This window comes from Cordyceps militaris, assembly GCF_000225605.1.
Source record: "Cordyceps militaris CM01 unplaced genomic scaffold CCM_S00002, whole genome shotgun sequence".
Classification (NCBI taxonomy): Eukaryota; Fungi; Ascomycota; class Sordariomycetes; order Hypocreales; family Cordycipitaceae; genus Cordyceps; species Cordyceps militaris.
The window spans coordinates 5,220,127-5,246,571 of NW_006271970.1; the positions used below are offsets into that span (position 1 = coordinate 5,220,127).

At 53.8% G+C, this 26,445-nt stretch overlaps 5 protein-coding genes across 5 annotated transcripts; 2 read left to right on the plus strand and 3 right to left on the minus strand.

Moving 5' to 3' along the window:
- Positions 1–1,753: 1,753 nt before the first annotated feature.
- On the minus strand, positions 1,754–6,591 carry CCM_03581 (mRNA binding post-transcriptional regulator; the record flags this gene model as incomplete). The annotated part of the gene is made up of 5 exons (XM_006668732.1): positions 1,754–2,333; positions 2,382–2,648; positions 2,875–3,015; positions 3,065–3,327; positions 6,418–6,591. The coding sequence occupies 5 exons, from the start codon at positions 6,589–6,591 to the stop codon at positions 1,754–1,756; spliced, it is 1,425 nt and encodes a 474-aa protein (XP_006668795.1).
- A 2,466-nt stretch (positions 6,592–9,057) lies between these two features.
- CCM_03582 (proteasome component) lies at positions 9,058–14,643 on the plus strand (the record flags this gene model as incomplete). The annotated part of the gene is made up of 3 exons (XM_006668733.1): positions 9,058–9,225; positions 9,317–9,324; positions 9,375–14,643. 3 exons carry the CDS (start codon positions 9,058–9,060, stop codon positions 14,641–14,643), a joined length of 5,445 nt encoding a protein of 1,814 aa, XP_006668796.1.
- A 291-nt stretch (positions 14,644–14,934) lies between these two features.
- On the minus strand, positions 14,935–16,658 carry CCM_03583 (high affinity glucose transporter ght1; the record flags this gene model as incomplete). Its single annotated transcript, XM_006668734.1, has 4 exons — positions 14,935–15,215; positions 15,262–16,286; positions 16,335–16,583; positions 16,645–16,658. The coding sequence occupies 4 exons, from the start codon at positions 16,656–16,658 to the stop codon at positions 14,935–14,937; spliced, it is 1,569 nt and encodes a 522-aa protein (XP_006668797.1).
- Positions 16,659–17,307: 649 nt separating this feature from the next.
- Positions 17,308–19,618, plus strand: CCM_03584 (UBX domain protein (Ubx5), putative; the record flags this gene model as incomplete). Its single annotated transcript, XM_006668735.1, has 4 exons — positions 17,308–17,358; positions 17,526–17,753; positions 17,887–18,484; positions 18,543–19,618. 4 exons carry the CDS (start codon positions 17,308–17,310, stop codon positions 19,616–19,618), a joined length of 1,953 nt encoding a protein of 650 aa, XP_006668798.1.
- Positions 19,619–20,641: 1,023 nt separating this feature from the next.
- CCM_03585 (uncharacterized protein) lies at positions 20,642–20,924 on the minus strand (the record flags this gene model as incomplete). The annotated part of the gene is made up of 2 exons (XM_006668736.1): positions 20,642–20,785; positions 20,838–20,924. The coding sequence occupies 2 exons, from the start codon at positions 20,922–20,924 to the stop codon at positions 20,642–20,644; spliced, it is 231 nt and encodes a 76-aa protein (XP_006668799.1).
- Positions 20,925–26,445: the final 5,521 nt, after the last annotated feature.

The window sequence follows — 26,445 nt, forward strand, 5'->3', positions numbered from 1 at the left end:
CGGTTCGTGTACGGGTCGACGCGCCACTCGGCGGGGGTGCGCGGGCGGTCGTACACGGCCCACTCGGCCGTGGCCACGGTGGTGGCGGTCCCCGTGGCCGGGTCCGTGTGCACGCAGCATATCGCAAACGGCACCGACGGGAACGCCGCCGCGTGCTCCGTGTGCGCGCGCCAGTGCACCGCCGCCGTCTTGGCAAACGACGGCGCCGCGTGCGCGCCAAACAGCAGCGGCCCGATGGGATCCGACGCAAACGAGGCGCTCATGATTTCGGCGCAGCGCGCCATGTCGGCCTCGCGGCTGGGCCGGATGGTAAAGTTGGGGTTGCCCATTTTGTGTGTGCGAAGACTGCCTCTGTGTGTGATTGGGTGGTTGCTGGTGGTGGTGGCTGGATCGGGACAGCCGGTTGAGATTGGGCGTTGTGGTGGCCGTGGGTGTTGGCCAGTAGAAGAGAGAGAGAGGGAGACAAGTAGCAAAGAAAAATTAACACCGAGGGGGGCGCGGGGCGTTTTTATACCAAGACAACTTCACCCATGGCACAGTAGGACCAGTAGGACTGGATTTGATGGAACCTGGAATGATTATATATTAAGAGCGAGGCCCGTTGTATGTGGAGATTTTGCCCTTTTCCACTTGGCGCAACTAGTTCTGCAACCCCCCCCCCCCCTCCAATGGAAAAGGGCGGCGCGTTTGCACCACGAGGCTGCGACGAGCACCCATCATGAACGAACCGGCCAAGGCTATTACTAAGCCTCATAATGGTGAGCCTCGTTTCCAAGATTGGTTGGTCAGTCTATACACGGCACGACATGCTCCGCGCCATCTCGGTGGTGGCACAAGATGCGCCATAGCCAACCATTCCTAGACAGCATGTGCAAGGGAGCCTTCATGTAGTACAAAGCTCCCTACCATAATATGACAAAAAAAAACATATAACCGAAAACGAGGACAGATTGTACAACGCTCTCGTCTGTAACCACATCAACGCCATCTCCCGCCCCCTCGCGAGTACATGGTTCTCCGACACAGTCCCACGTATACGCACCTGTACGAATGGCGCCGCTCATACTGGCAAGCACGCCTTATCCACATATCCTCAGATTCACAACATCATACACAAGTAGTATGAACAGGGCAATCAGTATGAACAATGAATGATTCGGTCTGAACAATAGAGAGCAAATAGACAAAGGAGACTACAAGATGAGCTTTAGAAAGCAGCAACAATCCATGCCGAAAAAATGACTGCATGGCGAATCCCCCTCCCCCCGAACGTACGCAATTCGCAACGCCAATTCGTGATTCGAAAAGACTCAAGAAAATAATCAAGTGGCATGGTGTCGTCGTGTCAAGCGCGCAAAAAGCAAACCTGACCAAAAGAAGAGCCCTGTAAACAGACAAGACAAAGGAACCCGCCCGCCCAAGATGGTAAAGAAGAAAATACTTGGAGCGGCACGTCTTTTGATTTCAGTCCAACGCCCCAAAAAAAATCCCCCCCAGGCACACAGAAACAACGGTTCCAAGGGGAAAAGTTGCCAAGAAAAGACAAACAAACACGCAACATCATGTGAGCTGAATTCCACAACGGAGCTTTTCTATCATGTCCATGCTCCCGTCCCAGATAGCCACCTCGGTAGCTAGCTATTCAAGTCTTGCCGTCATCGAGTCGATAAAACACCAACCTGCTGCTTTAAAAGTTCTGTTTTACTGACAAACACCCGTGGTTAGCCTTGTCTCATCTGCGTGTGCCAGCTTTTTACTCGGTTCCATTTACCTGGGGAGGGCCAGCAGGTCCAGGGGGGCCGCCAGGACCGGCTGGACCCTGACCGGGAGCAGGACCGCCAAAGTGCTGAGGCCCATACGGACCAGGACCACCATGGCCAGGCATTCCCATGTAGTGAGGAGGAGGGGGTGCGGGACGGTAGGGGGTACCAACGCCGGAGTTGTTCTGCGAGCGGCCCCAGCTGAGCCGAACGCGCGAGTTGCCAATCGGGTAGCCCTGCATCTGGTTGATGGCCATCTCCGCAGCATGACGGTGCACAAACTGCACAAAGCCGCAGCCCTTGCCCGGAGGAATCTTGACATAGGTGATTTCACCAAATCCCTGGAAAAAGGAGCGGAGCTCGTCCTCGGTGACGTAGCCCGACAGGCCGCCGACAAAGACCGTCGTGTTGTTGGGGTCGGTGAATTGGTTCATCTGCGTCGCCGGGTTGTATCCGCCGTAGGCGAAGCCCTGCATGCCGTTCCACATCGGTTGCTGCTGCTGCTGAGGCATACCGCCACCCATCATGGGACCGCCGCCGCCGTGGTGCCCGTGTCCGAAGCCGTGGTTACCGCTACCTAGATTAGCTTCTATTTCACGCCCTGGTCAGAATGGAGCCTACCGGTTCTTAGGAGTAGCAGTAGAGATGCGCATGGGTCGGTTACCACAGTAGACACCCTGCATCTCGACGAGAGCGCGCTGCTGATCGTTTTCGTCGGAGAAACGAACAAAGCCGTAACCACGGCTCTGGCCCGACATGGCATCGGTCATGATCTTAGCAGACTTGCAGGAAGGGAAGCGGGCCTGGAAGAGGGAAACCAGGACATATTCGTTGACCTCGGGGCCGAGGTCGCCAACGAAGATGCTATACTCGGGGCCGCGATCGTCTCTTTTGCAAAGTGTTAGCATCATGGAGAGTAACTTGGGTGGAAAATATGTTGATGAATGTGGCAAACAGAGATTCTGCGCTGGACCAGTAGTCATCCGACACACACCAAAGTGAGCATCTATCTGACGATAGAGACCCAAAGTGGGGCACGCGTGCATCGAGCGTGACTGCGCAGCTGCAGCACCTCCACCACGGCCATTGATGGGAGTACTATTGTTGTACGTACCTGCGGTCAACCAAGCCACCGCCAGAAGCCCAGTTGAGCTTGAACTGACGAGAGCTGTTGGGTACGGGGTTGCCGTTCAGACCAAGGGCCTTGCTGGCGGCATCGGCGTTCTGGAACTCCACGAAGCAGTATCCGGCATTACTGACTTGTTAGCTTTCATGGCTCGTGGAAGTTGCAAAATGTGGCATACCCAGAGTTCTTGTCGCGGATGACCTTGACGTTAACAGTCTCGCCGGCAGCGGAAAGAAAGACACCCTTGATAAAGTTCTCGTCCATCCAAGGCTCGAGCTCACCCATCCACAAAGTCGTCTTGGACTGGTCAGAAGAACCAGTGGGAGGAGGGGCGGACATGTCACCAGAGGGGGGTGTTCCGTTGGCGAAAGCCATCTGGCCGTTGGAGGGGCCACCGTTGGCCGAAGCAGCACGGAAAGAAGGATCAAGTTCCATGGTAATCTGGCGGGTTAGCATGGTCCGGGTGTGTTTGTCGAGTAATACACACTGATCAAGTAAGAATGTCGAGATTCAACGTTATCGAGAGAGCGAGTGATCTGGCGCGGATTAGCCTGGTTGGGGCCAGCAGAGGAAAGTAGCCGTACAAGAAAGTAGTTGTCGAGAAGGCTGGACTAGATGCAGATTGATCGACAAACGTTTGCTAGATTGTACACGCGATGTCGTAAACTCTTGGGGCGAGAAACAAATCGTGATGGGCGTAGGGATGGAGAGGCGTGTATCCGGACCGAAAAGCCGCTACACTGACAGGGTAGTCGTACAGAGAATACTGGCAAAGACACCGCGACGCCGAGTGGACAGAGAAGCAAATTGCTTTTGAAGACCGGGAATAAGGGAGAGAGGATGACAGAAGCAGGTTCCGACAAGAGTCCCAAAAATGCAGACGTAAGTTCTACCGAAAATTCGCAACGAACGTGGTAAAACAGTTGGACGATGACGAAATGACGAGAACCTAAGAAATTGTGATTAGTACCGGAGACTAGAGTGTAGCCTGGTGCTTTGTTTGTCGTTCGTTTGCTGGTGTGAGCTGGTGTGAGCTGGGGTCCGTGATCCGTCACGGCTGACGGGTACGCTGAGACGCGGGTGCAAGGGGCCTGGTGGGATGGAGCCGAGCGGTTCCGGCAACAGCCACGGGCGGCAAAGCAGAAGCAAGCATTAAGTGGTTGCCAAATGGATGGAATTATTCTTGGTTGATTCCTTTGAAGGGCTTCACGGTAGCACGCGCCGACGCCTAGCATCCAACGCGGCCGAAGGCGTATGGAGGGAAACGGCAAAGGGCTTTGCGACGCGGACAATTTCGGGAGCAATGCGCCATTGGGTACCAGCGCGAGCGCAGGAGCCGGAGACCAATGTCGGTCGGAAAAGGGCGAGAAAGCTTGCCGGCTGCGACCCAAGGCTTTGCAATTGATGACTGGTAGCTTTGGTAGAGGTCGGGCACGGCCACGTCATCTGGCCAGCCAGTCATGAGTCGGAAGGCTCAGGCGCAAGAGAGCCATCGGGCATCGGTCGAGTTCATCAGATGCATCGATTGTGGCGGTGCAGTGGCATGATGAAAATGCCTTTCGAAGCTGTCGTCGAGTAGACAAGCTCGTTTTCGCGTCGTGTCGCGAGCGTCGCGATTCGTTGAGGGGTAGGCAGGTAGAGTTTTCGAGGCGCGCCAGGGAGCCACCAGCGCACACCAGCAAATAGGACGGACAAGTGGCGAAAAGGGAAAAGGCGCAAAAGGGTACAATTGCGTTAGGAGACTTACTTTTAAGCGCCCGCAAAACAACCGTAAATCTCTTGACAATATCCGAAACACGCACAAGGGAAAACTCGCAGTAGCCTTGACGGAAGGGGAGGGGAAGGAAAAGATGTGGAAGGGAAAAGAAGGAAGGTTGCGCGAGGCAGCGATGTGATTTAGCTGGGTGCTGGGCAGGGAGCTGGGAGGTGGCTGTAAGTTACCTGTAACCCGGTTAGTGAGGGAAACTTCTCCGTTTGTTTGAGTGTTGCCAGATTTTTCGCGGGAGCAGTACTAGCAGCACTAACACTGGAGCCTGCCGACAAAGGCAACAAGAGGACAAGGCGCAAAAGTGGGTGGTGGTGCGAGGCTAGACCGTTTTGAGTGGCTGGTGGAACAAAAGCGAGGCTCATGCTGGGTCCAGCGAGGGAGGGTCACTGGGTCTTGCTGGGAGCCCCGCTGGGAGCAGGTAGGAAAAGGCAGGTAACAAGAACGAAAAAGAAACAGGGGGATGGGATAATGAGGTGTATGGAGAGCAGCTAGCAGAAAAGTAGCAGAACAGCAGCAACGGAAGTGACAGCCAAAAGAAAGCTTCAGTGGCTCACAGAGCTTGACTGCGCTAAAATGGTTCTGCGGACCCACCAAAGCCAGAGCCCACCGACATCAGCCACTGAGGTGCTCAACCAAGTGCCTGTTGTTCTTGCTGGCCGATCGTTGTATCGTCGACGGATGGATGGATGCCTGGCAAATCTGGCACCTGGAAATGTTTCTTACCTCCTTCTTCTTGCTCGTTGGACAATACCCACAAGGATCGACCGCGGCAGCGTTTCTTGGTTTCAGCAAAAGGTCCAAGATTGGCTTGAGTGTCTGGCTCTGTTCGTATCAGGACCATGTATCGCAATGCAAACGCAGCGGGTAGCTCGGGACGGGGCACAGCGTACACGTCCGAGACAGCACACAGCCCTTTCACTCGACAAACTCGCTGTACGGTACAACAGCCGCAGCACGACAGTCGAGCCGTGTGGATCAAGGTTGTGCAGGGCGGCCGGTCAGCAGTGGGTGAAGCAGCGCGACGCAATGCACGGATGGGGATCGAATAGAGCAGGGTGCGAGCAGGCAATGTCAGACGAAGAGGCGACGACGGGCAGAAGGATAACGAATTTCAATCACGAAAGCAATTTCACGATGTAGGAGCAAGAAGGGAGACAAGAGGGGACAGAGACGGCCGGGCCAGAAGCGGGCAGCGGCTCGGAGGCCACATAGTCATTGCTTTCGATCCGCTCGAGGCAATTGGCAGTTGTCCGACACACCTGGAAGGCGAGCCGTGTGAACCATGTGCGATACGGTGCCAGAGCCGTGCCAGTCTACCACCAGAACAGGTAGAGAAGGTAGAGAAGTGACATTGATGCCGCCGCCGTGGCACAAGCGACTGCAACCACTACGAGCTAGATGCAGTTGGTGGGTGGCCCATTGATATCGACTAAAACAGCCATAGAAGACTCGGCCAGTTACACAGGCGTATCTGGATGGCCACCTGGTTTACCCATGTTCAGCCAGCAGCCAAGTAGCACTGGTCAGAATATTGCCTACGACCTACGGATACAATTCTGTCAATTGTCTGGGCCAGACGGCCGGCCGGGAATGGCTTAGCGTAAGCAAGTCCTAGGTAGGAGGTACATACGGATAGATAACTGGGCTCTAAAATCTTTCAAAGTTAACCGTGGCTCTGCGACTGGTGGGCAAATCGCCCTGACACCTCCGTTTGCGGTTCCTGGCATCATCATTCATCATGCACATGCACGCTCGTATCAGACCAAGCCACCCTTGATAAACACCCAGCCAATCTTTGGCTCTCGTGCCCTTTTCCGGCTAGCAGCCAATGTCGACTCTGAAACACAAGCCATGCCACGCACCACGGCTGCAAAGAACCAGTCCAAGCCACGCCGCCGCCGGCCGGTTCCTGCGGCTGCCGTGCTCAGGCCCGGCATCAATTCGGATTTTTTTTAGGATTTTTGTACCAGTACAATGATTATAGTTAAAAGTCTATCAACATACATGTGCGTCTACGTTTTTACATACCAACGTCACCAAATTCTCTAGTAGCTTCCATGTTCACACAGCAGAGCTCACCACAAAGGTCAGAGCCCGCACCGGCGCTGTGCTTTTTTACTAGTGTTCATTTTTAATTATAAGGTGCTAAAAAATATAGATTTTAGTGGATCGCCATCTAACCAGTCACAGCTTCCAATTCGATTCGTTTCCCTTTAATACCGCTGTTGGCTTCGATTCGACATTCTTCCTCCCTCACGACACAAGCACCGCCCCTCTCCCACAACGTGACTCATTCCATCTGCGCGTCATTCAGGCACAGGATACTCCGTTTGTCCCGTCTCCTCATTTACCGCCAACCCTAAAAAGAGCTTTCTGCAACCAAGCGCCTCGGCATGAATCAAGAGCTCCATCCTCCATCCTGTCGCCGTTTAGAGTTTACACCCGCTGACAGGTAACCATCCACGCTCTGTTATAACGAGACGATGCCTTGCCACCTTTCCGCCCTCAATAAGTATGTACCACAGTAGCTACCATCCGGCCTGTGGCTATGCCTCCCTCGCCTGGCCGATCCCATTCCCGGTGGCTGATGCTGCCACAGTGCCCATCAAAGGAACAGTTCCAGGGCTTTCTGATAATACCGAGAATGCCCTCGCCATTAAAAGCCTAACTACCGCGCGACACATCTCAAATTACAAGGAACACATTGCTTCTTCCAGTCTCCCTGCAGGAAACGAATCAAAACGCGCGTGATCTGGCATCTGATGGGATGGAACATGGATCCATCCCCGGCTTCCTTGCACCACCCACAACTATGTAAACCTAAATCGCGTTCGAGTACCGAGACACCCGGCCTTTCCAGCTGCACAGGCATTGTTACACCCCTGTGGTTTCTCGCCCGTCTCTCCCCTTTCTGTGAGCGACATAACTAACGTTCCTCGCAAATTCTTTACGATTCCCGTCATAGCTACCCCAGCAAGCTTCCAGCTGATGCCTCCAACTCGTCGTATGTATCATTCCACAGGCACTCAATGGACAGTCTTGGCAGGGAGTGCCAACGCTTTACTCGAGCAACAGTATCTATGCTTGTTCGTATCACAAGAGGCAGTAATTCTCACTCGCCCCCATTGGCTCATAAGTAGCTCATCCTGCTTCTCATAGCACGTCAGTTTTCCATCAGGACGCCACAGATCCGCCTAAGTAGGGCCGGTCAGTTGCTTTTCTTAACACCGCCACTCAAGAAAGGTGACACCCCACCAATTGAGAGCCACGAAGGTAGCAAAGGGCGTGATGGGTTCTTAGTTAGTAATGAGTTCTGTGACTTAAATGCACTGGCTCTGGTCTTGGTTGTGGTGAGCGTGGTGAGCTACTCCCATATTCAACAGCGTCTACCAACCATCAGGGTACAGCTACCTATCACTTGCTAACACCTGTCACTCGCAAGTATATCTATATCGTGTGTAGTTCGGACAAATACCAGGAAATTCGCCAGCTCGGCCTGGGAGAGTGTACGCACTACTTTTGTTTCGTATATGCTCGACAGCTTTCCCAGAGTTCCCAAGTTTCTGGAGAGTGATTTTATTTGTCAAGCTGGGGGCTGGCCGGGGCGCTGTCAAGGGGTGCCACACCTCGCACCAAGCGAGGGGCAGCTCATGTTGCCACAATGTCACAAATGCACAATGTTGCGCATGCCAATGGCCGAAACACTCGGGGCACACAAGTAGTCGCAGTTATTTTCGGCTTTTGCCATTAACTAGTTGTTAGCAGCTTCGAAAGCTCGACATCTGCTACAACGTGTCATCTGACAGCTGCGGAACGGGAAGCCAAGCTATGCTGTTTCTTCGAGAATCAAGACTAATAATGCAGAGGCTGCAGACTGAAAGCTCTGTTGGGTTCAGGAAGCAAATAGCGCAGCCCAATGCCGAGGGCCGTCTCCAGTGCCAGTTTTCCGTGTGCACTCACTGTACGACCTTATTGATTTGGCGACTAAGGAATCTGATGGTCATTCATACATGGACACGCAAAGAATTTTCAAAAACGCTTCAACTTGGGTACCTAAGAAGATGGATCTCATGGATCTCCTATTAATCCATCTTTTGAGAGGTTTTGTACGCCGCTGGTGAGTCCAACCGCTGTTTGACAGACCTGGTTCCAAAGCTGAAGCGATGCTGCTTAGTCAGTTTTGCATGTCGTAAACATTGTCGCCTGCCAGGCCGCAGCGGTCTACATCATCAAACGTCGGGTTGCTGTTTGCCATCTCAAAGTCTGTAACGTAAAACTGCTGCTTATTCCATTTCTCTTTCTGGCATTCATCAGGCGTTTGTCATGTTGAGCGTATCATTGCGCTATCGAGTATAGATTTGATTCCCGCACTCTCCCCCGCGCAAACAGCCTCGTGGTGCGTCATGGCTGCGCCGTCCACTGAGCAAAAAGAGCTACAGCTCGTCGAGACTGTCGAGTTCAAAATCCTCGGCGTCGCCAACAAGGAAAACAAGCTTCATGAGCTGCTACAACGCTACTTGACGCCCTTGATACTCAAAGCCGCCAGCGATCATGCCAGTGTCCGCGGCAGGGTATGATGCAGATGGGCCGAGCTATCTATCCGGTAATCTAACATGCTACAAGGTTATTCAAATATTGGCACGTCTAAAAACCTTTATCCAGCCACCGCAGTATGTAGCCGCAAGCCTGTAGGAGACGAGTAATTGCTTACGGTTCACAGAGTCATCTTGCCCGTCAAGGCCCTGTTACAGCAGTACAGGACAACCGACTCCGTTGTCATCAAGCAGCTGGATCTTTCCTTCATTTTGCATAGCCTCGACCGGACTGATGTAGAGGACCGGCGCGGTTTCCTCCCAATCGCACTCAAGGGCCTCGCGGCAGACCAGAACCAGCCGCGAGCTGCCACTATTCTCAACATTATCCTTCGGCTCATTCTGGATGTAAAAATACCGTCGCGCGGGAGCAAGGATGACGAAGCTTTCAAGCTTTCACTGGGTCTTGAGGATGCGGCCGACGCAAAGTACCTAGCCTACCTCCTCGGCATCTTTCTTCGACTACGGGCGGCCACGGGTTCCCAAACCCTAGCCCAGTCTAATCCCACCCTATCGAGCTTGGAGCTGGCTCTTTTCCCGGCCGAGAGCGCAGAGACGGAAAAGCTTCTCCGGCGTATATCCGAGCTCAAGATCAAGGTCGTCACTCTGCTTGCAAGCGCTGCCTTTACCGATGAAGAAAAGTTTCTGCCTGCCCTCTACGCGGCTGCCAGCTTTGATGGCAGAGTGGCCTCCTCCGGCGAGGAGATTATCAAGAGAAGCTCAGTTTCATTGGAAGATACAGGACTCGTTGAGCGTCTTTTTGCTGCGCATGGCTCGCTCCCCGCTGCCAACCGCACTCGGATCCTCGGTATGCTGACAAAGTCGGCCATTTCGACAACTATGACGGACAATATCGTGAAAGTCGTGACGCTCGACTTCATGCCGCCACAGGAGGAATCTTCGTCAAACTCGTTACAGCCCTTGAGCGTCCTCGAACGGACCAAACTTCACAAAGCTCTCTTCCAGTACTTATCTTGGGTCGCCCACATTGGCCCGTCCAAGCGAGATTTCACGATTGGTCCACAACTAATTCAAAAAATGCGAGAATACGTTGAAAGCCAGGGCTGGCCTCTTGCCGAGTCTGCTACAAGTGATGATATCAATCTCCGCTCACGCGCGTATGAGACAATTGGGCTCCTGGCACGAAGCGCAGACATGCCCACAGACAACAAGCTTGACCTTGCTGCATGGCTCTTCCGCTCACTGTCGGAAGACTCGACCAACGATGCCATTGTCAACATCGATGGCGCACTCTCCAGTTTGACTGCAAATATTGAACCCAGCACCACAGCCGGCAACTTGATGTTCAGAACAATGTTGCTCACATACATGTCCCTTACCGATGAACCCCCCGTCGTACGCAGCACGCGCCATGCTGTTGTCAAGTGGGCGAATCAATGCCTTGAATTTTCCGATGTCTACGCCAGGTGGATTGATATCCTGGCCATTGCTGGTCAGTACAACGAACGCAATGATGTCATCGAGCAGGGTCACAAAGGTCTTGATCCCTGGACCTACCTCGCTCACAACCAAGCCACCGCGAAACTACCCAACTGGAAGGAGATGGTCATGACATACTTTGATTCGCTCGTCGAGCCAGCGCCCGTGGCGAGCGGGCAATCCATTAATGGGCTGCCGACGTTGCCCGCTCGTCCGGTATTTCAGAACTTTCACGGGCCGCGAATTCTCGCCTTTCCCGTCGCCTTGAAGTACTGCAAGAACCTCATGTTTCTTTCTGCACTCGATGACTTTACTGTCCAGCCGGATTGGATGCAAGCCCTCAGCGCGCAGCTTAAAAATGACATCAAGACCCAGAATCAGGTCCGTGCATATCTGCAAAAGGTGGATTCGAAAGAGCTCGTCTTTTATCTCCAGGCATGTCTGGATGGTGCTTTTGCGGACGACTCCCCAATTGTGGAGGACTGCATCCGCTGCTTTGTCGAAGTCGCGTCGCTCGCCCAGGCCGAGACCATAGCCCTTCTCGCGGGGCATACGATGGGCCTACTTCCTCTCGTCAAATCGAATAACCGAGAAATCAGAACCTTGGCTGCCAAGGCTATGGGAATACTGGCCGCCCACCCAGTGAATAGTATTGACGCCGTCTCCAACCTTTCCGTCACTCTACACAGCTTCTTTGACAATGCGCAGAGAAAGGTTGGCCCCGATCTAAATGCTGCAGAGGGTGCATTGACGGCATTCGGCCATTTACAATCTCGTTGCGTCTATTATAATCGCGATATCCCCGAGACTACATACCCGCTGTCGTATCTGGCAGATGAGTCTACAGCAGCTTCGCTTTTCGAGGCAGCTCTCGACTCCTTTGCTCAGCTCTGGTCTGCCAAATTGTCCATTCCTCTATTAGAAGGTGATCATAGCTTGGAAATCATCATCAAGAGACTGGCAGCACAAGCCAAGAAGGGCAACGAGCGTGCTATCGCTGCACTAGGGCGTCTTGCGTCTGCCATCGATCTCGAGGAATCTCGACAGGCGAGCTCCACCAGTCCAGAATGGGAACATGGCACACTGGGCACGATCCTCAAAGACCTCTTTGCTCTCCATGAAATAAAGCAGGTTGAGATTCACTTCACCGTAGGAGAAGCCATAGCGGCAGCCATTGGTCGATGGGACTCTGACCAGGTCAAGCTTGGCATGGACGTGGACTGCCAGGGCAACGAGTTTCAGGGCAAAGCTCGAACCTCCATCATTTCTTCAGTACTTGACAAGCTGTTTGCCGACTGTAAAGGCACCAAGCCTTCTCTACTCAAGGCCTCTGGTATCTGGTTGTTTTGCATTGTTCAGTACTGCTCCCATATTGAGCAGGTTCAGTCTCGTCTTCGTGAAGCGCAGGGTGCCTTTATGCGCTTGTTGAACGCGCGCGATGAGCTCGTACAAGAGACGGCTTCTCGTGGTCTGTCTCTTGTCTACGAACGAGGCGATGCCGAACTCAAGTCTACACTGGTTAAGGATCTGGTGTCTGCTTTTACAGGCTCCAGCACGCAGCTCAAAGTGGAGGAAGACACAGAGCTATTTGAGCCTGGTGCTCTGCCCACTGGCGAGGGCAACTCGGTCACATCGTACAAGGATATTGTCAGTCTCGCAAACGAGGTCGGCGATCAACGATTGGTCTACAAATTCATGTCCCTTGCTGCCAATGCCGCGACTTGGTCTACGCGATCTGCGTTTGGCCGGTTTGGACTAAGCAACCTCTTGTCAGAGTCCGAAGTCGACCCAAAGCTGTACCCCAAGCTCTACAGGTATCGCTTTGATCCGAATTCTAATGTCCAGAAGTCCATGGATGATATTTGGAAGTCCCTCGTCAAGGACTCCAATGCCACTATAGATGAGCACTTTGAAGCCATCATGGAAGATTTGTTGAAGAGTATTCTTGGTCGCGAGTGGCGCATGCGCGAAGCTAGCTGCGCCGCTGTTGCCGAGCTTGTCCACGGTCGCCCGTTCGTGCAGTATGAGAAATATTATCGCGATGTATGGACTGCCGCGCTCAAAGTTCTTGATGACGTCAAGGGCAGTGTGCGTGAAGCAGCACTGAAGCTCTGCATGGGACTCTCCAACGGTCTTGTGCGCCAATTAGAGGAGAGTAACCACAGTGCAGCCGCCAAGGCCATGATGAAAGAAGCGCTTCCTTTCCTGCTCTCTGAAAAAGGCATCGAGAATACTGTGCAGGACGTGCAAATTTTTGCCACAATTACCGTCATGAAGATTTGCAAGCACGGCGGCGTGTCCCTGCGCCCCTTTATACCAGAGATTGTCTCCCACATGCTCGGCCTGCTGAGCACAATCGAGCCGGAGCAAATCAACTGGCATTACCAGCGTGCCGGTGACGAGAGTCGCGACAAGATTGACAAGCTGCGCTCGCAAATGGTAAACCAGTCGCCCATCTCCGAGGCCATTGAAAACTGTCTACGCTTCGTCGATGCCGATGTCATGCTGCAACTGGCCCCACGACTCGAGGCCACGATCAAAACTGCGATTGGTATGCCGACCAAGATTGGGTGCAGCCGCGTTCTGACGACGCTGTTTACGCGACACACCAACGACATCAAGCCGCTGTCGGGCAGATTCCTGAAGGTGCTTGAAAAGCAGACCCTGGAGAAGAATGACGAGGTCAGTCAGGCATATGCCCGAGCGGCTGCGTACATCATGAGGGTCGTGGAAGACGCGGACCGACAACGCTTCTGCCGCGGTCTGGTGGAGCTCTACTTCAACGGCGAGGACGAGAGTCGACGCCAAAAAGTAGCCGACGTCGTCGTCTCCCTGGCCAAGATCTCGCCCGACCACTTTTCCAGCCAGGAAGCCGACCTGCTGCCGTTTGCCTACCTCGGCGCGCACGACACGGACGAGTACGCCAGCAAGGTGTTCAGCGAGGTCTGGAGCCAGCACGCCGGCAGCAGCCGCACCGTCATGCGCTACATCCCCGAGATTGTCGCCCTCGTCGAGCGCTGCCTCGCCACGACGCAGTGGGCGCTGCGCCACACGGGCGCCTTCACCATTGCCGCGGCCGTCGCGGACGTGGTGAGCGCCACCGAGATGACGGGCGGCGTCGGCGCGCCCAACGGCCAGGCGCTCTGGCCGGCGTTTGACAAGGCCCTGGCGCTCAAGACGTTTCCCGGCAAGGAAAAGGTGCTCGCGTCGTTTCCCACCTTTGTCAAGAGCAGTCGGGCCTTTTGGCAGGCCAACGACGCCGTCGCCGCGCAAATGACAAAGGTCGCCCTCCGCGAAGCGAAGCGCACCAACGACGAGTACCGCCCGCACGCCGTGCACCGCCTGTGGGAGTATGCCCAGGCCCGGAGCGACCTCGACCTCTTGCGCGACATCACCGCCATTGCCACGCCGCTGCTGGACGCGCTCACCGACGAGAATAAGATGGACGTCGACGACTCCAAAGAGGACAAGCACCTCGACACGGCGCGCCACGCCCTCGAAGCCGTCGCGCGCGGCTACACCCGGTCGCCGTCGCGCGACGTCGCCGCCGTCGCCGCCGCTGTCCTGCACGCGCTGCAGCCGTACCTGGCGCACGAAAAGTTTGGCGCCATCAAGCGCCAAGTCTGGTACAAGTGCGTCGCCGACTTTATGACGGAGTCGGCCGCGCTCCAGAGCAAGCCAGCTGCCGGCGACGCCGGCGCTGCTGCGGAGACGTGGGCGGCGTATCTGGACAGTCTGGACCTGGACAAGGCAGAGACGGGCACGCACCCGCAGCGCGTGCAGCGCGTCGAGGCCGTCGCGGCGGCGCTCAAGGCGCACGAGGCGGGTGTGTTTGGGCCGCTGCTGGGAGGTGCAGCCAGGGCCACGTTGAAGGAGGCCGTGGAGCGGGCGGCGCGGGAGGAGAGAGCGACGGATGTGCAGCGGTTGTGGAAGAAGACTCTAGAGTTGCTCGGTTAGAATTTGCTACTGCGTTGGCTCAATACAAATAGAAATGTTCAATTGCTCTTTTCTATGCATCTTTAGTCCTGGAGCAAAATCACAAGACTTGAAACATGCATGGTGTAGAAGTGATGGGCAAGCCTGGATGACTTGGAAGATCAAAGTGAGAGAAAAAAAGGTGATAGGAATACCCGGCGGGTTGTTTATTGATACTAGGCTAACTCTACTTGAGCAAGGATACGCATAGCGACGAGTCGCAGACATTCAGGATACCTAATAAAACCAGCTCAACAACACAGACACCCTTGGCTAGACAGCTTCATTGCCCTTTGCAGCTTGTTTTGAAGGATTTGCCTGTCCAGCACGCAGTCTTCTGGTGACATAGCCCGGAGGCACCCAGTTAGAGCTGCTCCAGGCTTTGAGCTCGCTTTGGCCATACATGAGATTGACATGCTCCAGACTCAGTGTGCGGGACTCGTACAAAAAGAAATAGACAAGGAGGGCCGCAGCAAGGTTGGTGGCGACAAAGACAAAGCCGAATGCGTAGCCGATCCCATCAGTGGCAAGGGGTGTCAAGAAGCCAATCATGACTGCTCATATTAGCGCCTGTAATCTTGAAGAAAGGTCGGCACTTACAATTTCCAAGCCAGTTTCCTGCCGTGGCCAAAGAGGCTTGCTTTGCGCGGGTGCGAAGGGGGAAGGTCTCGCCAATAACGACCCAGGCCATTGGGCCCCATGTTCCAGCGAATGACGCAATAAACATACAGGCGCATACAATCATGATGATTCCAGTCTTGGGGTGTTGAGCCGGGGGTTTGACAAAACCAACAGCCGCAAAGATGAGCAGCCAAACAGCTTGCCAGATAGCACCAATGATCAAGGGCCACCGACGCCCAAACCTCTCCACGACGTAGAGTCCATAGAAGGTCATGAGCACATTGACGGAGCCGAGAATGAGCTGCGTGAGCATAGGGTCTTGAACACCAGCCGATTCAAAGATGCCGGCGCCATAGTAAAAGAAAAAGTTGATGCCGGACCACTGCTGCAAGAAATGGATACCGATGGCGAGCAGGGTCCTGTAGAGAACCTTGGGCGTGGTAGTCTTGGTCGAGAAGCATTCCAGCCAGGATCCTTGGCCAACTTGGTTCTCTTTCTCCAAAATCTGCCACATCTCGCCAATATCTTGTTCGATCAAGGGGTTTGTAAGATCGTCCTTTTTGCCTCGCAGGCGAGCGAGTGACAAGCGTGCCCCTGCCCAGTCGCCTTTCGAAGCAAGCCATCGAGGGGACTCTGGTACGGACATGATGCCGAGACCCAGAGGCACAGACATTAAAATGCCGATTCCAATGACAATGCGCCAGGATGCGTCGCTTTGTTCGAGGCTGCGGACGCTGTAGTTGAGTAGATTCGCGCTGAGGATGCCAATGGTAATCATGAGCTGGTATGAAGCCACAACTGCACCTCGAATTTCGCGCGGGGCCGACTCGGATTGGAACATGGGGACACCGACAGATAGATTGCCAATACCGAGGCCGGCGATGAATCGTCCCATCATCATATGAATCCAGCTGTGCATGGCGGTAATCTGAAGTATCCTACCAACAATAAAGACCGCCACGCCAAACGACATGCTCCTTCTTCTTCCCCACCAGTCGGAAGTGCTGTATCGTGTTAGCCAAGTTTTCAGAAGCCGGCCACAAGAGTCTTACTAGGCACCGGAAAGTGCACCGAACAGACAGCCAATGCTCATGAGGGAGACCAGGAGTGACTGGATGATAGCCTTCCACTCAAAGCTCCCGTCAGGTTGTTTAGTAGCAAAGCGTCTCTTAAAATCTTCGAACAATAGAATCCCCGAAATTTGGCCAATGTCGTAGCCAAAGAGCAAGCCTCCGATCGACGTCGTGGCACCGAGCAGGATGGCCTCTATGCCGACCTCTGCACCGTTGATGGTGATGGATCTATCAGGCGGCGGGTTAGATGAGTGACTACAAGTCATGTGCGGCACAGTATTCCACTCACTTTTGGCCAAACATGATGGCGGATAAAATTATAAAAACGCGGAGCAGAGCAGTGTTGAAGACAAGTCGACAGCCAGCAGCAGCTGCGAGATGCTCCGCCGGGATGGCGGCAGATAAATCAAGACACCAGAGATAGATTCAAAACTTGAAGAAACTAGGTTGGCCTCGGTTGGCATGACGGACGTGGAGAAGAATATGCCAGCATGTTTGTTGACTTTGCTCTTGCTCCTTGGCGGTACATTGAGGAAGGCGCAACCTGGCTTGTGGCGACACTGGTCGACAAAGTCCCGGACACGCTTTTTGCCGATTTTTCCCTGATTTTATTTTGTCACTTGAATCATGCATTGTCTACAAGAACGAATCCCCGGAGTAGTCGTAGAAATATCAGTCCTTTTTCCGTGTGGTCGTATTACCAGTGGCTGGTTCTGGAAGCAATTCTGCATCCGGCTCGTTTCCCGTCGCACCGACCGATGTACAGAGCGCGTGCGGTCATGGTGCCATTCATCCCTTACAAGTTCATCACTCGCAAGTACAAACGACTGCCATGCTGCTCCTGCTTCTCGGGATTCTTTTGTGCCATCAAAGGGCTCTCTCTGCATCATCCTACTGTGACTGACTGTAGGGTACGGGTTGGCGGGGCATGGCTGACTTGACTTGTTGCGTCATGCAAGCGGGCCAGAAGGGCGCCTGGCGAGTCGCGGTCGCGATTTGTCCCGTCAGAGAGACTTGAGGGGCAACGAACTGTAAACGGAACAAGCTTACCCCGTGTCGACGTGAATACCGCCGTTTGCTTTGTGGAATGACATCTCCTCCTCACATCAGCACCTGCCCACCACTTTTGCGGGAATGGTCTTTTTCAGCCCTCGCTTCGTTGCATCCTAGCTCTGGCGACGCCCTTGCGAGAAGCTAACTTGCCCACCTGGGGCAAACGGAACAACCCACCCTCGCCTTGCCGCACCCACCGCTGCTTCTTCTCTCTACAATTCACATTGCCTGCGCGGCCTCGACCACACATCACACGACGAACGACGCCCCGAGACTATTTCAACCTTGATTTACGGCTCAGAAAAGGCGCTGTACCCACTGCACCCGTCCTGCCATCGCTACCTAGTATCTAGTACGACAACATACTGCCGTCTATTCACCAGCACTACCCTTCGCCCCCAAAAACAGCCTTCGACGGTCAGGCACCTACTCACCGACAAGCAGGCAGGGGACCACTTGCATAGGATCCGATACATAGATTGGAAAAGGTAACCCCGGCAGCATGGACGAGGAAAACATTAGCAGCTTTGCTGGCATCACCGGCTCTAGCACCGATGTCGCTCGCGGGTTCCTCCAGATCGCCAATGACAACCTCGAACGTGCCATAGCCCTCTTCTTTGAGAACCCAGAGCTGGTATCTGGCATGAGCGCTGGTCTTTCTAGAACCACCACCGTCACTGCCACGGCGGTCCCCACGACTACATCGCGAGCTCGAGGCGGTGCTTCAAGAGCAGACCCGAGCGGCGTCATTCACATTCCTAGCGACGACGAAGAAATGGACGACAGCTACGCTGACAGTGGCGCCGAAGACACCGTAAACGACGATGACGACGACGACGACGACAGCGGCCACCAGGCAGCACTGCTGGCGGCCAACTACGCACAAGAGGATGAGGATGCCGCCATGGCCAGGAGACTACAAGAAGAGCTCTATCAGAGTGGCGGAGGCGGTGAAGGTCATGTGCGCGCCCCGATTGCGAGAACGACAGAGACGCTGGTGGCCCCGGGATCTGCCTGGGGACCGGATGATGATGCGGCTGTTTTGGAGAGCCTTCGACGGCGCCGACCGGGAGCGAGTAAGCAAGAAGGAGACTCCTGGTTGGAAGTTGGAATTGGTAGCTGACTGGAAAGCAGGAGGACGCGTTAGCGGCCCAACCGGTCCGTTTTCACAGCGTATATGGGGAGACGGTACCTCATCGGTAGGCGAGTCATCAGCCGGAAGAGCGGCCAACGGCACGCACGCGCGGCGACTGGAAGATTTGTTTCGCCCGCCATACGAGCTCATGGCTCGCATGTCGTGGGACGAGGCCCGTACGCTGGGCAAAGGCGACAGCAAATGGATCCTAGTCAACCTGCAGGACATGAGCGACTTTAACTGCCAGGCACTCAACCGCGATATCTGGAAGGATCAGTCCATCAAAGACCTGGTGTCGGAGAACTTCATTTTTCTGCAGTACGACAAAGATTACCCCGACGCAGAAGAGTACCTCACGTTTTACTTTCCCAACCGCACGCACGAGAACCCCGACAACTACCCGCACGTCTCCATCATTGACCCACGGACGGGCGAGCAGGTCAAGGTCTGGTCCGGGCGGCCGTTTCCTGGCGCGAGCGAGTTTCACGCCGAGCTGGCCGAGTTCCTGGACCGGTACAGCCTGGCGGCCAACAGCAAAAACCCCGTGGCCAAGCCTAGCGGGCCCAAGCCAGCCGTGGTTGACGTGGGCCGCATGACGGAGGAGGAGATGCTAGAGATGGCGCTCAAGAACAGTCTCAGCGGGCCCGGTGCGGGCGGCAGCGGCAGCAGCGGCGGCAATTCGACGTCGACACCCAGCATTCACGATCCAGACGCCCTCACCAAAGATCAGGGCAAGGCGGCCGAGGACTCGACAGCGGACGAGCCGAGCTCACGTGCGTTTGCGCAAATCTCATCGACGAATCCACATGCCGAGCCGGCCAACGACCCGGCGACGACGACGCGGATCCAGTTCCGGCACGCCAACGGCCGCGTGATTCGCCGCTTCCAGGTCACGGATACTGTACGGACGCTATTCGAGTGGCTCAAGGCCGAGCCGTTTGAAGGCAAAGAGGGAGTCGTGTTTGAGCTCAAGAAGATGCCGCAGGGCCAGGACCTAATGGAGACTCTCGAGGCCACGATTGAGGAGGCGGGGCTGAAGCAGGGCACGGTCATGATTGAGTTTATCGAGGACTAGGTTGGCTTGAAGGTTGCTGATCTGTGCCCCAGATGGAGGAGATAGACTAGATGCGGATGTGAAGAGGGCACAGAAGGCCTGGAATTTGCTCTCGGTGGGAAAATGGGATGTTGATATTGATTGGCAAGTGCGCAACTAGTCTTGAGGTGTTTTTACGAGTCGACTATTTTATATTATGAAATGACTCATGGTTCGTCTATGAAATTTATAGCAAGCGCAGTGGGCAAGATGTCTGTATACGAAGTATGACCTAGCCCTGAAGACACGATATTGCCCATGGCCATGACAGTCATACTAATTTGTATGAATGAAAAAAGTAGATAACGTTTGAAAGCAAGTCGTATTCTCTTAACTAATCTCACCCGCATTATCAACCGACTCCACCCATCATATCAAACGGCAAGCCCAGCCCGCCATCCCGCCCGTTCATGCACGGACGTTTTTGTCGCATTTCTGGGTTGGTTTTTTTGGCTTTGACCTTTTCTTTTTGCGCCGGCACATTGTTGGTTCTGGAACCGACAACGACATGTGTGGCGAAAAAGAACCCTTGTCTGCAAAAGACACGATGGGTCTGTGCCCAGCAGACAGGGTATGGTGCCATGTCTCACATGGAGCCTTGTTGACGACATGGGGTGCCTGTGACGCTTTTTCATGAGCAACGAACGCCCAACAAAAAACAAAGGGAAATAAGAAGAGGGATAAAGATGAGGAGAAGATGGTACTGCCAGTTTGCGATGCGTGTTGGTCTCGTCGTCGCTGGCTATCGTATATCCCCTTGCATCAGAGGGAAACGCGACATGGGTGCGGACATAGGGCTTATAAAAAAAAGCAAATATGGAATGCCGCAATGAAGCTCAGCTCGGGTTGTTCTTGCTAGGGTTGTTTTCTCGCCGTCGAGTGAGGAAACGTTTCTTGTCCCGAGATTGCAGTGTTGGTACGCTGAACTGCTATTTTCGCAAGTTTTTTTTTTTGTTTTTTAACAAACACTAGTTAGTGTAATTCGTATTGTTATTATCCTATAAGCTAGTTCGTGCTGCCCTGGCCAACATGATCGCCCTTCTTGATCCCTTGGCTCTGGCCTCCGCTGGCATTCATGCCCTCGAGGCCGGCGCCCTTTTCGGCGTCGGGCAGTGGCGCGGTGTTGTCGGCGCGGGCCACCTTGTCTGTCTGCAACCTTTGTTAATCGTGGTGATCAAAATAGCGCGCTTTTTTTTCGTACCTTGACGGCACCGGCACCGTGGATGATGGGGTGGCCGGCTTCTTCAAAAGGACCGTTGTGGGATGAGCCGTCTCCGTTGCGAGGCATGATGAGGGATAGGCTAAGGAGGAGGTTGTTGTTGAGGAGGGGATTTGAATGAATATTTGGTCAATTTGATAGTAGAGTGAATAGCTGAGTTGATTCGTAGATGAAAATTTTGATTCGAGTTCTAATGTTAACTAGTTGGACGTGGTTGCGTGGGTTGACAGGTGGGGATGGAACGTCACCGAGTATCATCATCGTCATACATTCGTCACGCTGGGTCTTTGCAAGTACAGCACGTACGCAAGAGTATTTCCAGAACGGGTTTAAAAGGGACTGAAATGGCTATATCAATGGAAAACCACCCAGGATTCTCCTCCCACTCTGCCAAGTTGTATTGCTGCCAATATCAGGTTGCTGTAGTTAGTTGGGCGTCTTGACCTTGATGTGTCCGACAACAGCCTTCTCCACAAAGCGTAGCCTGTCGACACTCTAGTAACAACGTCCGCTAGCCCTCTACTCCGATCGATGGTCACTTTGAAGAGTTACCAGTAATACGGAACCTCTGATGAGGGGCACGCGAATAACCCCGCCGTGACCTGTCAGAAGCGCCACTGTCGCAACCGGGCCACTGATCCCGAATCCTGCGGGACGTTTCGCACCAATTTTTTTTTTCATCGTAGTTCCATGATTCGCGCACCGCACCAGGTTTCGTGTCAGCACACTATGTGGCTGAAATCGGACCGCAGCTGCTGAAAAAAAAAAAAAGAAGGATGAAACAAGACATGGAAATTTTTTCTTATGCGACGCGAGCCCCCTGGTTCGAAAAGTACCAGTAATACGGAGTTACGGCTCGGGTGGTATTGGTAACTATTACTAAGTTACTGCCTGCATGCCGCCCCGACTAGGGCGTTGCTCATGCGCGCGTGTGGCTTGGACAGAGTCGCGGCGAATCCAGGGGGGTTCGTGGAACCTAGTCAGCGATCAGTCTTGTCGTCGTTGCAAAAAGGGAAAAGTGTAGGGTAATGTGCGTCGCAGCAAATCTCGATGACGGCGCTGGAAGAACGAGCATGAATCGCGGCTGCTGTTTACAGTGTCCGGTTGGAGAGGGCCAAGGATAGTAAACACAGCAGTCTCTAAAGGGTCCATGACGGCAACCATATCAAAAAGTCATGTCCCGCGGCATCAACAGCAATGTAATACGACCCTTCACGCGACTCATACCAGTACACAGGCAGATTCTACGGCATACGTATTCATACGCCATGCAGACCTGTCATGAGCTAATACGCACGAACCCAGCCCAGCCAGTCAGCCGGCCCAAGTAGCATGACCGACGTACGCACCGCATTCCCATGTCCGCGGCTATTTAGCACACGCGCAACCAACAACCCACTGCGTAACGTTATAACGTTATCGCACTTACCCACTCATCAGGCACATATATTCTGGTACATAATAATATATACCAGCAACATGGGACGACGGGTGCCCGCCCACCCACCGGGGCGACCATGGCCATGATCCGCGACGGATACGACCCTTCCAGCCAGCCACGAAACCAACGACGGCAGCGAATGAAGAGCTTTTTCCCAGCCAAAATCGCGGCCCAGGTACTCTGTACACGGAGGTGAAGTGCCGGGCTCACGGGACGGGGGGAGGGAATACAAAAGTGCAAAGCTGAGCGGCACTCGACACCAAAGACGGCAGATGTTATCCGTATATTGCTCCCTTTTTTCTTTTTTTCGCCCGGCCGTGTTTTGGTTCCTGCATCAGCTGCCGATGGCGGATCACCGGGAGGCATGCCCGCCCGCAGCTCCCGAGAAGAAAGTTTTTCTTTCCTTTCTTGGGTTTCCCTGTCACCGCCATCAGCGATTTTATACTTTTTTTTTTCTTGCTGCCGTTTTGTTTCATTTAAAAATTTTCTTCCCTTTTTTTTTCATTTCGAGATGGGATGACCCCCCTGCTGGCTGTATGGATGGATGCACCAGCCCCTCGCTCCCGAGACGTTGGCTCTGCACAAGGTTGAAACGTCGAGTCATCATGTTAAATTTAGAAAAGATTAGAAAAGATGTTCTAGATCCTTCTCGTCGTCTATAGCTGACACTGCAAAGAAAAGAGATGAGAAAAAAAACGAAAAAAAGAAAACACAAACTTACATGGTCGTATCAATCGGCCCCTTTCACGGATATAACTGCCACCCCTGGTAGCATGGGCTTGGTCTTTTCAAATTCCATAAAAAAATAAAAAAGACATCCTCGTCAATAGCCCTTCCCGGCACACTGGATGACTGGGTCTGTCGTCGACCGCTCTTGCTTCTGCGAAATAGATTCCCTTGCTTTTTTCTTTGACTCGCCTTTTCAAGGGCCCAGTAAAAGCTTATAAGCTGCTCCGCCAGGTCCTTGTTGCCGCCGTTTAGTTTGTGTTTTATTTTTCCCTCCCTTGTCGAATTCGTAAATACCCTGGTATTTCATTTTCACATTTTCTTCTTCCAGCCAACGCGCGATTCCTCACCGCGACACCAGAATGGCTGTGTGCTTTCCTTCCTTGTGCGCCGGCGGAGCAACACGCTGCCGAAACGACCAATTTGACGCTTGCAACGAATCAGGTAATTGCAAGCTCCAAGCAACGTTCGGTGTGGTTGAGCTAGCTGTCCACTAGTCACGCCTCGTTCAAGTCGTCGTTGGTCAATCTCCTTCAATACCTAGTTAATTAGTTAGTAACGACCCTTCCATCCCAGTTCCATGGCAATACCTTCTATTCCCACCTGGGCGAGCAAAAACGCCTGGGCCTTCCAAGGACCCTGACCCTAGACCAGTCTGTCTTGGGATAAACTGGATTTATTCCCCAGAAAATTTCCTCTCCATTGCAACCAACATGGATTCACCCACCGCCAGAGAACCAAGTCTTGTCCAAGGCCGGCCCCAGTAGCAAAAACTTGTTCCAGAAGCCCAGCCACGGAACACCGAAAATCGTAGGGGGGAGACAACGGGACGCCTCTACGTCCGCGCCTCATTTTACTTGCCGCAAAAGCAAAATGCCTGTACAAGGTCGCCTGCAAGCTCTTCCTTCTTCCTTTGCCACTTGAAGGGAAAATAACGGAGAATCGACGCTCATCGAGCCCATCGAGCTCATCGAGAGTCGCCTCCTGTCTTGGTCGATACCCACTTCCGTTAATATTAGATTGGCCATCCTCACCCCCGTGTAAACCGTTGAAGGGGGGCCACGAAACGCACTTCTTTCCCTTCCTCTCGATTTTTTTTGACTTTTTTCAACGGCCCCATGTTTCCCGCCCTCTCGACCGCGATAGATGCACGGGGACGGCCCGAACACCAATGCTTTCCCGCCATTTGCCCTCCGGGCGCATGCGTCCCGGCCCGCCCGGGGGCTAGAGTTTTCGTATCAAGTTGCCCTTTTCGAGTCTCTCCCCGGCTGCCGGCAGTGGTGACGAGTGGTAGCGAGGATGCATGTGTGGGTGTGTGTGTGTGTGTCGTCTCTGGCCCAGCTGTCTGGTTGTTCCGGTGAGCCAATGGCCGTGCTCTCCGGGAACGCGGACACGAGATGTGTCGACTCATGATTTGCAAGGTGACAACCTGTCTCTCTCGCTTCCATCCCTATTTCGGTTGCCATTGCGCAGACAACAATGAAATAAACAAGAATTAAAACCCCAATCCTTGCCAGAAACGCAACCACCAGTGCCACCACCACCACCACCACACAGGCACCCACTCTCAAAGCGCCAACCCGCGCGGCGGGTAGCATTTCCGACCTGCCGGGCCCTGGCTTCAAGTTTCCACTTTCCTCTTCACTAAAAGAAGGACGACTCACGAGTAAGGAAGACAGACAACCCTACCAGAATGCGCCTGGGCCTGTTTTGGTTTGCTCCCACGACACCATTTTCGGTTTGGCACTTGTTTTGGCACTTTGTTGGGTGTGCGTCCCCTTTCCTCCCCTCCCCCCTGCCCAGTTGCTTCTTCTCCAAGGGGCCCAAAACCCTTTTGCCCATTCCCAAAAGGCCCAGAGCCCAACCAACCTGGACCACAAAGACAACACACCCCTGTCGATCTGGAACCCATGTTCGTCCTGGTCCGTCTGGCAGGCAGGCAGTGAGAGGAGAGAGTGAGGGAGCCCGCACAAGGTCAATAAGAAAAATAATAATACATACCCCCCCCAAAAAGCCGAAACGAAATTTAGAGTGAGGGTCTCAGCGCTGGCTTTTCACCTATTTTTTTTTCTTTTCCTCCAGGGGTTTGACAGAATTTCACCGCCGCTTCACTCTTTGACCGCAACATCGGTAGACCGTCCATGCGAATAAGTCCTTGTACCGGTAAGTAAGTGTAGGTGGTCTGTGAGCCAATGCTGGGAATGAGAGGCCTGGAAAGCCACGCGAGCTTCTGGTCCAAGTGGGAGGGGGGGTGGTGCTTCTCTTTTTCCCTCTTGTCCATGGATTTAAATATCCTCATGTCCCTCTTCTTGTCTTGCTTATTCCACCACTTCTCTCTCATCACTTCATTCCCTCTTGGCAGCTTCGCACGACTCCTCCTCTTCTTCAGCGCCCGCATCTGACTGTTGCTCCTCAGCTCCCTGCTCTGTCGCATACTCGCATATCCGCCTTATTACGTCAATCTGACTGCCGAACGCCGCTACTGTCTGCGCAACCGTACTCGACAGCAACGAACCACATAACCAAGAGCAGCCCAAGTCCACCCGGCCCGAGATCTTGTCGCGACACCTCGCACCAAACCTTTTACAATGGCACGCGGACCCTATGACACAACTGGCATCAACAAGCCCAGCAACCCTCAACCCGCCAAACCGAAATAACCATCTGGACCAAGGCGTGAACACAAAACACCCTCTTCACTCCGACTACTACACCACCTAGTACGTTCCATCCCGTCACCGTAAAATCCGGTGCGACTTGAACGACATTTTGGCTAACAATGACACAGATTTTGTACCAGTCAACCCTCTCATTTCCTACCTGTCGAAAAAAAAAGATAGACGGCGGCGTTTTGCTCTTTTCTTTTCCTTACGGAGAATAATATTCGGAGTGGGAAATATCCTCGAGGCCCTATTTTGCGCCACTCCCATACGGCTGGGCTGGCATCCGGTGCCGTGTGGGAGCAACCGGTGTCTCGTTGCTTTTTCCCTTTTCGGTCAGGAACAATAGATGGCGACGAAGCGCATGGGCGACCAGAAAAAAAGATTGTCGAATCACGAATACTATATAGACGGCGACACCGCCACTTGTTTTTAAAATCCATTCCTCGCGGAATGGTACTCGAAGAAAAAAAGGTGGACCAGGTTGGGCAAGGAAGCGGTTTCATGTGAGGAGCGAGACATGCTGCAACTTCGATCCTTGGGGGGCACTCGCGGGATGCAAAAATTGTTTGTTTTTTTCGGGCGCAGCTTGGACGGTTGTTTGTCGGCGCCCAATGCCAAAGACAAAAGAGCGTGATCGTCTCTTTCTTCTTCACATGGTGGGCGGGACGACAAAATAGGCAACCCTAAGTGGGAGAGCTTCATGCAACGTCATGCAGCTAGCGGACGCTCCCGCAGCAAGTGGGCAACCACTCGTTGGGCT